At 40.1% G+C, this 14345-nt stretch overlaps 2 protein-coding genes across 72 annotated transcripts in view; one reads left to right on the top strand and one right to left on the bottom strand.

Moving 5' to 3' along the window:
- Positions 1–14345, bottom strand: part of ANK3 (ankyrin 3) — a 336323-nt gene that overhangs the window by 46790 nt on the left and 275188 nt on the right. For 27 of the 50 annotated variants that reach the window (XM_083614364.1, XM_083614400.1, XM_083614354.1 and 24 more), the window contains 3 exons: positions 11278–11384; positions 6412–6444; positions 3564–3788 (listed from right to left, as the gene is read on the bottom strand). In XM_083614364.1, the coding sequence (XP_083470490.1) occupies positions 3564–3788; positions 6412–6444; positions 11278–11384 (365 nt within the window). The remainder of the gene's footprint in view (positions 1–3563; positions 3789–6411; positions 6445–11277; positions 11385–14345) is intronic. The other 23 variants (XM_083614373.1, XM_083614359.1, XM_083614372.1 and 20 more) reach the window with 1 other exon arrangement.
- Positions 1–14345, top strand: part of LOC310762873 (uncharacterized protein) — a 107102-nt gene that overhangs the window by 59121 nt on the left and 33636 nt on the right. For 17 of the 22 annotated variants that reach the window (XR_014548237.1, XR_014548238.1, XR_014548239.1 and 14 more), the window contains 2 exons: positions 7933–8137; positions 8244–9000. The exons of 2 other annotated variants lie outside the window; for them this stretch is intronic. The gene's annotated coding sequence lies outside the window, so the exon portion shown is untranslated. Of the gene's footprint in view, positions 1–7932; positions 8138–8243; positions 10058–14345 lie in introns of those variants that run through there. 3 more of the 22 variants (XR_014548234.1, XR_014548235.1, XR_014548236.1) reach the window with 1 other exon arrangement.

Genomic DNA, 14345 nt, shown 5'->3' with positions numbered 1-14345 from the left:
CCGCCTCCCAAAACTAGGTGCGCCCTATGGTCCAGTGCGCCCTATGGTGCGAAAAATACGGTATCTTGGGTAGCTGGTCGGATACATTTGCACCCCTATTTAAATAATACACCTAGTGTTACCTGACTGTGTGCCTTCAACCAAAGATTACAAGAGCATAATTAAGTGGCCAGTGTAATAAACAAACAGGTTGTTTTCCACGCCTTTTTTTCTTTTTTAATAAAATGGAAATCTTTGCTCATGGGCAAGGAAAGTCTTTGAAGTATTCCATCAGAGAAACATGAGCAGTTATGGATTATGCAGCCTTAAGACATTTAAACAGACAGTATCATTAATTTCCCACAGAGGTTGTACTTAGCTCTGCTCATATATATATCTAGAGAGAGAGAACACCTCACCATTCTGCATAAACATCAAAGAATAGCAGCGGTACTAGCTGAGACTTTCTTCAGCTGTTGCACTTTTTTCTCTTACAAGGGAGAATCAGAAACAGTAATAGCAGTATTTTTAAAGGCAATTTAGGGTATGACCCAGCTAATCACTTTTACATCTCATTGATTTCAATGGGTGCATTAAGCCATTGTTTAAATCACCCCAATGGGATGAAAAAGTGCTCCGTTTCTGACAAGATTGTGGGTTTATTTTTGTGAAGTGCCAAATCTTCTAGTGTTGCATTTGGTTATTGGTTCTATCATCTCAACAAGAGATGGATGATAGCAGTTCCACTTGTTTGCCTAATGTTTGTGCAGGCCTTGCAAAACAGAAAATGTTTAAGCCCATTGAAAGCTATCCTATGAATACAATCTTTGCAGGCGAATATGTCAGATACTGTCTCTCTGTATAAGACGCACACAGTTTTGTGCATGAACATAAACAATACTCACAGAGAAGGTATTAGACAGGTATTGAACACAGGACTTGGAACAACATGCTACGTTAGAACCTCACAACCTCTGAAGGCAGGCAGTCAAAATAGTCAAATCTTCCCAAGATTTTAAATATGAGTATCACAGTTTTCTAATAATTGTAAATAGATATACACAAAATTCATACTTTGTTTTCAAACCTGAAATATAATTCAGTTTTAGAAGGGTTAACATTTTCACCAATCTTATTCAACCAGATCATTTACTGAATTTTATTAAACAAGACAGAACTTTGGTCACAGGGGTGGCCAAACTGTCACTCCTGGGCATTTCAAGATACATACAGAGAGTTAGTGGCATTCTCAGTGCATAGGCACTCTCTGAGTACATCATGAACCAAGCAATCAGTCACCCACCTATACATTTGGGCCATAGACAACTGGCGGGATGGGGAATTAGGAGATCAGATTCTAAGTTCTTAGTGTTTAGGCAGACTTTTCATGCTTCTTAATATTCTAAAGTGAGTCCCACAAGTGATGAGCTACAGTTGTCCGAAAGCAAAGAGCTAAAATAGAAGTGATGTTTATTATGCAACTGGGAGTTTCCTCCCATTGCAAATAGCAGCTGTGCAGGAGTAGCAATCCTGTTGAGACCACAATGGAGGCAAAGAGGTAAAAATATTTCCCCCCACTGTGCTGATGATCTGGATCTACCTCCCGCCCATCAGGGTGCTTAAGTATTTATTTTTATATAAAAACAACAATCACCAGCAACTGCTATTTGCATGAGTACGATTGTGTCTAGTTTGGCCCAGAGTTAAAGGTAAAGAATGAGTATCTATTGTGAGTACTCAAGCACATGCAGATTTTGGTATATATTAATTATACTTCTATCTTGCAACCCCCTGGAAACTTCCCCCAGCTTCAATAATGCTATGGCCTCAGATGTTCTCAGGCCATTCATAGGGCCCTTGGGAATGTGCTGAACACAGAATTCAGAATAACATTCTACATTAAACATCACAGACTTCAGATGCAGGTAAAATTTCTAGGAATGTGTTTTTTGAACTTCCTTTTAAGTCAGTAGCAGATGGCAAGGGAGATGGACTCCCCACTCTCAAGAAAACATAACTTTATCTGCTATGGAAGCTCAGGATATTAGGGGTGGTTTTATGGCACATTGTAAGATCCCCTCTTACATGCTATAACTGATATGTTAAGACCTTGTTACTGCCTCACACGAGCTGAGTTTACACATTGGAACATTCCCACTTGGTTGCACAATGTTGGGGAAGAGGAACTTGTATTTTTAGGAATGCCTGGCCATCATTACTGATCTTCTTATTGTGATAAAATCCCAGGGTCCTGCAGGAGACAGTTTGAACACCACTGTCTTAAGCTTATATTTAACCACCCCTGTTTTACAAATACTTCCTTGTTGGTCCAAATTTGGCAAAGCTATTTATTTGTGCCATAAGCTGGCTCCAAAACCATGCAAATACCTTCTCTACCAACAGAACTAAAACAGGACCATGTGTGTGGTGTCGCTGTAGTGCTTTTTAAAAGGTGTAGTCAATGCAGCTGAAACAGTCAAAATTGGTTAAAACATAGGAAAAAAGCACAAAGTTATGAAAGCAGAAATGCTTGCAGTGAATTCCACATGCCTAGAAGCACAAGATCAATTACAGGAGCAGTGCTAGAATAAAATCAAGCCACTATGATTTTTTTCTTTCAGTGACGGTTAATCAGCTGAAAGCTTTTGTTGTTGTTGTGAACCAAAAAATAAAAAATAAAAAAATGGGAATGACCAAAACACAAAACAAAAAAAGCAAGTCAGAACAAAAAGGAATTAAATAAAAAGAAAAGAAAAGAACTGTAGACATTTGATATCTTTTCTTAGAAACATCCTACCCAATAAATTTTGTTCCTTGAGGCCCAAGCTGCAGGATTCGGCTAACCATGCTCTCACCCTCATTTAGAGGGGGAGGATTGGTAGGAAGGTGCAGTTTACTGAATAACATCCATGCAGCAGGAAGAAAAACAAGAGGGGAAATTAGGAACAAACTGTCATTCCCGACAGAACTTTCTACTGGGGACCATGTATGGTAATGAACAAAATTTATCATCATATATAAATTTATGTACTCCCATATCATAGTGGATTGTTTCCCCTAATGTTAGCTTTGGAAAAGAAAAAGTCTGCTGTTGGCATTTGTGTTAGTATACGGCTCAGAGTAGCTGCTACATAATTCACATTCAGCTGCACATTCTTCTCTTGGTAAATGTTTGCAGCTCTCGAGGATGAGCGGATAGTTTGTACAGAGTACTCCTTTAGAAATCAATGGCATTCCATAATCACTGGGTGCTGGGCATGTAATTCAGCAGTGCTCCCAACATCCTGCCTTTGTATACATATCTGCATGAATCAAGAATAAGAGAGAAGGTTTTGGGTCACCCCCACTCACCCCTTAAACATAACATATTACCATAGGAAAAATTATTCATGATACCATAGAGAATTTGGCCTAAGATAAAATGACAGTCCTGTGCTTACCTAGCAAAAGGAGTGGAAGCCTACCTCCAGTCCTCAAGTTATTTCAATTTTTAAAGACCCAACAACTTAGATCCATATGGTAAAGGAAAGCAAAACTATAGATGCAAAATGGCAGCCAATAATACGATTCACAGAACAACTCACCCTAAAAATTGTGCTCCGGAAGGCCCCATTTCTACCAGTCTACTAGCCAATCCTTCTCCTTCAACCATTGGTGGAGGGCTGGCCAGTTTGTGCCTCTTTACCAAGCGGCAGGTGATGCGAGTGGGCGCTGTGCATTTACGCGGTGGAATAATAATCCTCATGCCATGATGACGGCTGCCCCTCATTGAACCCCCGCGTGCATCAACCATAAAACTAACCAGAAAACTGCAGGAGAAAAAAGACAGAAAGAAAGTGTCATCAGGTAGTTTAAAAAAGAAGTATGAGCACAAATGTTGACTAAAATGAAACCAATGAGAAAGAAGATAACGTAAAATAAAAAAACAACACAACAACATTCCTATACATGTCAACTGATAAATACCCTTGTACCTTGTGCTAAGGAAGGGGACATCAGCAGAATCCTCAGAATGTCTACTCAGAAGTAAGTCACACTTTGTTCAATGGGATTTATTCTCAAGTAAATGTAGTATATCCACTAACCTGGGATTAAGTCTCACTGAACTTGATGGCTTAATTTTGAATAGACGCAACATAGGCTTGTGCGAATACTCACCTTCCTAGCAGAAGGTATGAGGAATTCTTAGAATGACCATATGCATGAAGTTCTACTATTTTACTGGCAAGACAAACATTTAGTCAAAACTTCTTTGCTGAATACAGTGTCAGAGTCCAAACTACTAGGGTTAACTGTGTCTTCATCTACTATTATGAAAATATTAGTGTATTATTCATGCACTAATTGGCTACATGGCACCATTAGATAGCCTGCTGCAAACATCCTGTGTTTCTTTCAAAGAGCAAGTCGGACATGCACAACAGAACTGCTGAGTATTATGATAGCTACTTATTTTGTTTTTGCAAACCCATTGTTCTACTACTGAGATTTTCCAGGTCTTTAAAGCACAGAATTAAACACGAAGGGGCAGATTCACAAAGTGGCTTTGGTAAAAATTTTCTTTAGCAGCTGGATATCAGCAACAGGATGACACCCCCCCTCTTCACCTCTCCCTTTCTCAGTGTTTACATTCTCTTTTATCAGAACCGCAGTTAGATTGCATGCAGAATAGGGAACCATGCTTTATTTTCACTTTATTAACCAGAATCTTAAACCATCTTCAAGCAGGTGTTTAAGATCCTGCTTAGTAAATTGGCATTAAAGATGCAAGCTTTTACAGACACTGAATTTGATGGGACTTGAATAGATGTGTATAAGATTGCCCTGTAAATCACAGTTCCATTTTTGGGATATAATGGCCTAACAATGGTTCAGTTAAATAAGGATGTAAACTATTCATGGTGATTTCATCATAGTGACATGAAAATGCTACTACACATTTTAGGGAATGAGCTGGATCCAGATTAAGTTAGTTGAACTTAATTCCCATTAAAATCAATGGAGCTTAAGTAGTGATTTCAACAGGAGCTACATTCAATTAATTCAGTCTGATGCCAAGCCACTGTCTTTTTATTGGGCTCATGCCACAAAATTCTGAAAAGTCATGGAGATGCACAGTGCATGGATAAGACCATCCTTCCTGGTTTTTTTCAAACAACAGGAGATATGCAATCCCAACTATGGGGGATATGAGGTGCTACTAAACCTAGATTTTTCTGCCAATTTTACCATCATCTGTCCTATATGTGGGAGACATATGAAATGTCAGATATTCCGCTGTCCTGTCCTACAGGTCCAAATACAGACAGGCACAACAAATGTAATTAATTTCCAGTGCCCTGTCCGGGGCTAGGTGTGACAGTGGGACATGTGTCCTGCTTGTTTCAGTAGACAGCTCTGCAGGAGTCACTGATACAATTCACTCTTTAGACAAGTGTTTTTCAAACTTAATGCCTTCTGGGAATTCTTTTTCCATTGATCTGTCTGCTGGGGAAGCCCTCAGTCATCTGCCATGAATTCCAGAGGGTTCTGGGGTATATTCAATTCAGCACACACCTAATTAATCTGTTTTCAGTTCATTGCTAACCTGTTTTTAGTTTATTCCCAATTTCATTTTATTTTTGGATGTTTTAAAAAGTTGTTTTTAACTATTATTTTAACTGATAATTTTATTGCTTTGTTCCCTTCATAAACCGCTTTGAGGTTGTTGTTTTTTCCAATCAAGCGGTGTGTGTGTGCGTGGGTGTGTGTGAAATAAATAAATAATATATAATTTGCTCAGGGCATGGGCAAGGCCCATTGGGCATCACCCGCTATGAGCAGTGCATCCTCAAACGAAATTTCCGACAACATCTAGGAACCCAAGGTTGAAGAACACTGCTCTACCCGGACCAACAAAATCCAGGATGGCACTATTCTAACATGAGCAGATTTGATTCAGCAATATTGCTGCCCAGCCACCTGCAGATTCTACAGTTTGCCCACCCTGTGAATACAACTAATGTGCCATGGTACTCTCCTGCGGTACATCAGTGGCAAATTCAACCAGTGTTTCTTGTCCTTTAAAAATGCTGCTTCTAAATATTTTGTCCAAACTCACCTGCCGATAAAACTCTACTCTTCCCCCCGCACTAGTTTACACATTACTATCCATTATGTTTTTGAGCACATCATGCACAGTCTGTAAGAACATAATTAGTAGTTGATGATCGTCTAAATTATTGCCAGGTAAATGACGTGAGCTACAGGACAACCGCTAAAAACTACACAAACAAACAAACAAAGAAGTGGGATGTCTACAATAAAAGGTAGAAAGGGCTGGGAAATCAGATGCACTAAAAACCATCTAGGCACATTTCAACTGTGGAGAAAATAAATAAATAAATAAACATATATAGAAGCAAAACAAGGAGTCACAGACAGTGTCATCACCTTGAATCATACTGGGGGAGTGGAGAGGAATAGCTGCAAAATAATTTAGAAAGCAAATTGGAAAAAAATTAATGTGAGATAATTAGAAGCCAGCAACAGAAAATGTCGATCATAAGCAAAGGCAAAATAATAACAAAAGCAAAGCTTTTCAGTTTGATCAAAGCAGGGAAAACGTGCATGTTCTGTAATATAAAATATGCATTTAATTGCATTTTAAATATTTTCCAAAGAGGGCCAACACCACTTAGTATGTATAAAAGCAAGTATTCTAATTAGTAATTGTGCCAGCAAAGGTAATGCACACCTTTTAAGAAAACAGGATGGTGGATGCAGCACCATTAGGATGCACGACTGAGTAACAATATGTAGGCTGCAATGGGGATAACTCGCCACCACTTGATTGGCTACAGCAAACAGAGTCTGGTGTGACAGTGAGCAGAATCCTTTCATTGAGCAGCCTCATTGCTGGCCAGTGTCACCTTCCCAGCCTGATTAGCAGGAACACCTTGACGGGAGTTGCATAACTAGCAGGCCCACCATGGTATGAATGGATAATGTGGCTCCATCAACCAACCTGAAGCGTAGCAGCCATAACAGTCCCGCCTCCCCTCTTCACAATTTGGGGCTAAGCTCTTCTGGTGACACCTCAACACACCTTAAGGGGATCACACACTGGGACAGCAACATATCCACCTCTGCTAATGCTTGCTTGGGTCCGGCTCAATTCCTCATGCAGCTCCAATTGTTAGTTGTGACAAATGTCAAAAGAATGGAGCACAAGGAAAGTTGCTGGGAGGAAGGCAAAACCCTGCAATGTAATGCAGAGCTGAACTGGGGTGCCTAGGTAAAATCCCTTCCCAGCCACACAGCAAACGGATGCCCAGATTTGAGGGAGGGCAGGGTGGAAAGTCAGTGATAGTATTGTTGAAGCCACAAGCCAAGCCTCCAATTTATGCCTGGGAGCAAACAACAGAGAGAAAGTTCGCTTTCTGGCCCAGTCCCTGGCCCCTCCCCCTGGGAGCAAATTGGTGCTGCTGATTGGCTCCTGCAGCAGAGCACTGCACTCATGCTGCTTCCAACATACTATCAGTGCTGGCTCCATGCCCGACAAAACAGACTTGGTCTCTCTCCGCCTACCACAAACGGGATGTAGACAAGCAGAGGACCTGGGACTTATGTTAGCAGGCATGGGGGAAAGCCACTGTTGTGCCAGAATACGGCAGCTGGTTTTCAGTTAATCAATAAAGCTGGTCTTGATCATGTGTCAGAAGCTCAACATCACATTTCCCAAATATTGTGGATATTAGAATGTAATGTAATAAAGGAGCAATTGTGTATTGATAATTTTAGACCTAACCTTTCTAATTCTTCTGTCATTACTACAGCAGTTAGGTCTACTTTTTAAAAATAGTAAAAAAAAATAATTTCAAGAGTACATATTACATGCCGGAAAGCTGAATGTTTCAAGGCATTTGCCTTTTAGTACTAACACTTGTGTGTTGCTACTTTACTTTTCTGTAGGTTGTGAATATCTGGGGCAGAGGTGGAATTAAGCAAAATGGCCCAAGCAGAGTGCCCATGACACATTTTTGTGAACTGGGTAAATTCAGCATGCAACAAGGAAATGGAATGGCATCTCCTAGTGGAAAGCTCACATGGGGATCTTGTAACCAACTGCTATCTCCCAGCCTACCCTCTCCTGTATGGCTGTTGGGAGGATAGAAGGGTAGGTTTTTTCTTAGCTCCTTAAAGGAAGACCAAGATAATAATGTAAATCATAATAATGATGATGTGAATTGGTAATGATGTAAATTTGTTATTTTTATACTTAGATTACAGCACACAATTGACCTGCGGAGTAAAGATTGGTCATATCAGATCTACATACTCAGAACTCAAGGGGGTCAAACAACCTCTATATATTCTGCCAAGTATGCAGAGGCAAGGGAAATATTCTTTGTTCCCACCACGAAGGGAGGAGCCAAGTTGCTGCATGCCTGGGTAAAAGATGTAGTCATATATCAGTTGATTCAAGATATGTTCACCTGCACTCTGCATAAATATCCTTATTGAGTAAATCCAATGGGTTGGATTCAAATTCAGTCATGCTGAGAGTAGACCCACTGAAATCAGTGGGGCATGTGAGAACAATTAGGGGCCTTCCATTAGGCAGAATGAGGCAAGTACCTCAAGTGGAGGGTCACAAATTGGTGCCCCCCAGAGGCCGGTCTCACTGCCTCCTGCCCACCTGGGAAGCTCTCCACATCATCCCCTGCTACCTTGCTCTAGGAAGGACCATGTACAGTGGTACCTTGGTTCTCAAACGCCTTGGTACCCAAACGCCGAAAACCTGGAAGTAAGTGTTCCGGTTTTCAAATGTTTTTTGGAAGTCGAACTTCCAGTGTGGCTGCTGCCTGTTGTTTCTGGTTTCGCCTGCATCAATGAGAAGCTGTGCCTTGGTTTTTGAACATTTTAGAAGTCAAACGGACTTCCAGAACGGATTAAGTTTGGTGCTTTTGTTTTTGCTATTTATTTTGCGTTTTTGATTTTGAGGCTTTTTCAGCTAATTTGTTTTTGTGACTGTGTGGAACCCAGTTCAGCTACTGATTGATTGACTGTGTGCCTGTGGAAATGGATAAAAGCCCCCCATCCTAACAGTGACTATCAGTGCAGGTAAGGGGGAAAAAATATTTTAATTTTTATTATCTACAATACTGCCTTATTTATTTTATAGTACAGTACATTGATTATTGCTTTCATTTTATGGATCATTGGTCTCGTTAGATAGCAAAATTCATGTTAAATTGCTGTTTTAGGGGTTGTTTTTAAAAGCCTGGAACGGATTAATCTGTTTTGCATTACTTTCTATGGGAAAGCATGCCTTGGTTTTAGAATGCTTTGGTTGTGGAACAGACTTCCGGAACAGATAAAGTTTGAGAACCCAGGTACCACTGTATGTGTGTGTGTTTCCTGGCATTCTGGGTAGGGTGATTGTGAAAGGGCCTGCAATGGCAGCCAAATTTGCTATAGTGGCCTGTGATGTGTCTAGCTAACACAGTAGCTTCAATTTGCAGCAAGGAGATGGGTAATTAAGACCTGTTAACAGTTTATCAAAGTTAGAAATTATGACATTATATATAAAGTCTTCCATTGTGAAGAAACAGCAATGCCCCTTTCATGAATTTGCTTATTGCCACATCTCCCCCAATTCCCAATTCATGTAATTTCCCAGAATCTACATTTTTGAGAATTTGGTGGTGTTTTAACGAATCTGCATGTTTCCTAGTTAACCTTTAAAGCTTCAAGTAGAAGGAGTCAACACCTCTTTGAAGCATCTCCCTCCCTTGCAAGGGTAGCATGAGCTGCAGTCCTTCAAATGCAATTGCATGCTATCTATTTTAATAGGCTACAGGGTGTGTCAGCTAAGAATTTGAATGTCACCCACAATACTGTGGTCGTATTTTGAATGTATTTTCTGTTGGGGACTCTCTCCACCTCCACAAACTTAAATAAAATAGAAGTGTGTTGAGGTTTCGTAGACCAATATATTTTATTCTATTGGAATACACTGATTTAAAGTTTGTCATCTGGGCTAAAATGAAATGCTGATAATAAAAACAAAGGAAAGTTCACGAAGAAGTATGTACAATTGCTCACTTTGAGTGGTTTTTTCCCCTTCCAGCTGTAGTATTATAAAACACAAATATGCTGTATTTGTATTTTTAAAGGAAATATCCTTTGTGGGCATTTCAAAACTGATCCTTACATTATTTACATCCTACCACTGATGGGCTCCATGAGTTCATACTGTTCGCTTATTCTTATTTGTGCACTATAGACATGAATTCTAGAGAAAAACAAATGCTAATATAGTACAGAACTTAAGACTTAAACATTGCTGTGTAAGCCGCTAAAACAATGACTTGTGCCTCTCTGCTCTCTGTTTTTTGGTTTTTGTTCTACGTTCATTTTTATGTAATGTTTGTGGTTTATTATTATAACAACTACATTCTTCAATGTTTCTGAATGGAAGGGGAAATGAGACACACTGCAATTATACTAACTAAATCTAAACATTTACAAATAACCTTTTTAAAAGACAGAGAGAGGTTTATTAACATTTGTTAAATTTATTCATGGTTTTGATGTAATGAACTTTGCAACTCACTCTCTGGGCAATTCAAAACAAGTTAATTCTGATTTTAAAAGGCTTGACTGAAATCTAGGTAACTCGAACATTAACTGGGCACAGTATTTCTCTGGATTGCACCCACTGTCATTCATTACAAGCATTTATTTGCCCTGGTATTAAATGCACCTTGCTTTTCACATGTAAATGTGCCACACATATGGTTTGACCAACTGAAAACAGATTAGATGGAATCTGACAAAATAGTAAGGGCTAAGTTCTACTCTGTTCTCTTAAAGAGAACCTCTCCACAGCCTCCAAATAAATTAGAAATAACCACCATACATTGGGTGGGACCCAAAGATGCACCGGGACTTTTCCCAAACCCCTTTCCCACAGCAAGCCCTGCAGAAGAGAACTGCAGTTCAACAAGCCAAATCAGAAATGTTAAAAGAAATGTTTTTATATTTCCGGAATGGCAAAGTAAGTAACACTATTTTTCCTATTAATTTATCCATGCTTTTATAGAGTTTTTTTTGCCCGAGTGCAACCCTGTAACTTTAAAACATAGCATGCATTGGTGTGGTTGGTTGTTGTTCCGATGAGGCTTACACTCAAGTCCCTGGCTTTGGGGAAAACAGAAATAGAAATTTCACCAGGGCTATTTCCCGTCCACCCCCCAACTATTGCTTCATTTCATATATAATGACATGAGAGAAATCCTTCAGGTAACTCACCCAGAATGGATGGGGCTGGAGACAAGATTGACATTGTCCAAGGTGTCTGCGGCCCAGCTATAGTGCCTGAGCGAATCAGAGTCAAATTCTCTTGGAAACGTCAGGTGCTTCAAAGAGATGAAAGAGAAGAAATATTAACTCAGCAGAGAGAAAAAAGTCAAGCATTTCCTGTGGTATATCACAACTGAGAAATAAAATCGACCTTTTATTAGCACTTACAACACCCGCAATCATTCTCTCTCTCTCTCACCCACACACACCAATCACTTTAATTACTTTACAACCCTTGTTTATGTAGGACATAGCAGCCTAGCTCATGGTAGTGCCCATTCTGTTTATTTATTACAGTTATATCCTGCCTTGGTCTATCACCTTATTTTATTCTAGGTCACTTTCGGGGTTGACTGGAGATTTGAACCTGCATCTCCCCAGTCCTAGATTGACACTCTTGACCACTATGCAACAAAATGAGCTCAGAGGGAACAGTGATTTGAAAGAACGATAAGCAAGTATGTTATCCATGGCATCTCAATGGGGATCCCAGTAACAATCTCTGCACTAAACACAGAATACACATTGACAACTCTAGACAAACTGGGTATATTCAGTATTGTGGCTGTGGATTCAGGCCCCACCTGCGTCCCATTGAAATGGTACATGCACTTGATAAAGTGTGATCTGATCCTCGTCCCTCAAAACCAGGGGTGGAATGGAGGAGATTGTGTGCACACCACCAGGGCTATATATTTTGCCCATGGAATATTTATACCTTTCTGTTCCTTAAAGTGGCTTACTTATATCTCGTGCAGGGAAGGGCTTTGGTAATAGGGCGTCTTGAGCGAGGACAAATTTGGGGCCCCCAATAAATCATTTTTTGTTTATTATTATTTTGCGCCACCTCAGCTCAGCATCCTGTGCAGGAGAACCTAAACGCAGTGCTGATCTATGGCTTCCAAGCAGCCTACTGTCCAGGCAGCTTCACCAGTAAAACTGCATCATGTACCTTGAGACAGTGCTTGGATCACTCCCTCTATGCATGTATTTCCTATTTTACATATGTCAAATGTTGAGGGATGGGCAGACAAGCAACTAGAATTCTACTGCCCTGCACCAGACTTGATCCAGACTGGCGAAGGGGCAGGTGGGCCTGCAGAGCGATAACAGAAATGGCTTTGAGCAGTCACCATAAAACAAGCAAGCAAGACAAAAGAGCAATTTTAAAAGGGCAATTTAAATGAGCTGTTTTTTCCTTCTTTGTGTCATATTGCATGCCAGCTAGAATCTATGAGCTCTTCTTGTTTACTGAGCATTCATCTAGTCCCCCCCCCCCGCACAAAATTTGCACAGAGGTCATACGATGTTGCTTTTTATTGAGCATTGGTAACAGAGGTTATATGATATCACCTGGCACCACCGTTATCTCACACTTTCCAGCAAGTTTTCCTTTCATTTTCCCTACCCCAGAAGTTCCATTTTGGAGAAGGGATGGGGAAGCTGACTTCTCATGCCAGAGTCCCAAATCCACTTTAACTGCATACGCTGAAATTGCTGGCAAACAATTAAATGGTACCCAAAGAATAGTGAGTTTGGAGACAGTGTAGCCTTCAGAAGGGACCGAGTTACAGAGACAACTACATATTGTTTCCATATATTCTAATGTTAAACCACCTCAAGCCTCACATAACCTCAATGTCTGTTAGTGCTCAAAAGCAGACAAACCAGCTCAAGAATCCTGAGAAACAAAGTGTCAGGGTAGCCAAAAAATACCAGTAGCCTCTCTGGCAGTAGCATAATACCCCATTGCAAACTACAGCGAAAATTAAAAATAAATTGTTTTCTGACTATATTTAAAGCATGAATAAAGATAGCCACTGTAGCCTGACTTACATGAAACCTTCTTGCGTCTATTATTAACCAGCCTCCCAGCTCACAGACTGTTTCAAAAATAATTTTCAGGTTCCCATGTCAGGAATAATTTATCAGTTCCATCTCTATGTGCTATGCATGGGGATGAGCAGTCAAGGTGATGAAGCCAGTGGCAGATTAGGAAAGTGCTCTCTCCCTTCCTTTGCAAAGATGAATTTTCGAGATAAAAAAACGAATGCGCCAAATATTCCTGCTTCTACGTTTCTCCTGCTTTTTAGCGTTTCACTTTTAAATAACTATTCTGTTTATCTGAAAAGAATAACAACAACCCACCTTTCAGCCCACACCAAAGGCATCTTCTAATCTGAACAATAAAATGCAGTGCAATGAAATAAAATAATCAAAAGTAGTAACAGAAAGCTAAAGCCACTCAAAAGCAGGGGAACCGAAATTCAACCCAGACTAATGGCTTGGCAAAATAAAAATGTTTTCATAGCTCACCAAAAGCCATTAAAAAAGCTGTAATATATTTCCAAGGAAGATCTTTATGAAAACAGTTTCTTCAGTCATATGCCGAAGATGGACCCAAAACTAATTTTAGTACTGTATTCTTACATTGTTGTAGGAAGAGCCATAACTCAGTGTCTGCACACAGAAAGTCCCAGGTTCAGTCCCTGACATCTCGAGGCAGGGCTGGGAAATCCTGTCTGAAATGCTAGTGAGTCACTGCCAGGGTTTCCCAAACATTGGTCTCCAGCTGTTTTTGGACTACACTTCCCATCATCCCCGACTACTGGTCCTAATGGCTAGGAATGATTGGAGTTGTAGTTGTAGACCAATGTTTGGGAAACCCTGGTAGCTAATGCTGAGCTTGATGGACCAATGGTCTGAGTGGAGGGCAGCTTTGTATGTTCCTATCTATGGCAGTTCATACTCCACATATCTTCCTATAGCACAGGGAGTGTAGTTCTATTGAATTCTAGCTTGCCCGAGTGCCCTCAGTGTGTGTGTGTGTTTATCTAAAACTAAAACTAAAAAAGCACAGTGGGCGTCTGAGTCCAATTAAAGTGGATTTGAAAAATGAAAAAATGACCTTTCAGTAACTGGGTGAAATCTCTTATTAAATACCTCATTAACAATTGTGTGTTCATGCAGCAGTTTAGGTAAGAAGTGTTACGTATTCAGTATTTTCTATTTCAAAA

This window comes from Podarcis filfolensis (assembly GCF_964270895.1).
Source record: "Podarcis filfolensis genome assembly, chromosome: 5".
Taxonomy (NCBI): domain Eukaryota; kingdom Metazoa; phylum Chordata; class Lepidosauria; order Squamata; family Lacertidae; genus Podarcis; species Podarcis filfolensis.
This window is presented reverse-complemented; position numbering and strand designations above follow the sequence as displayed.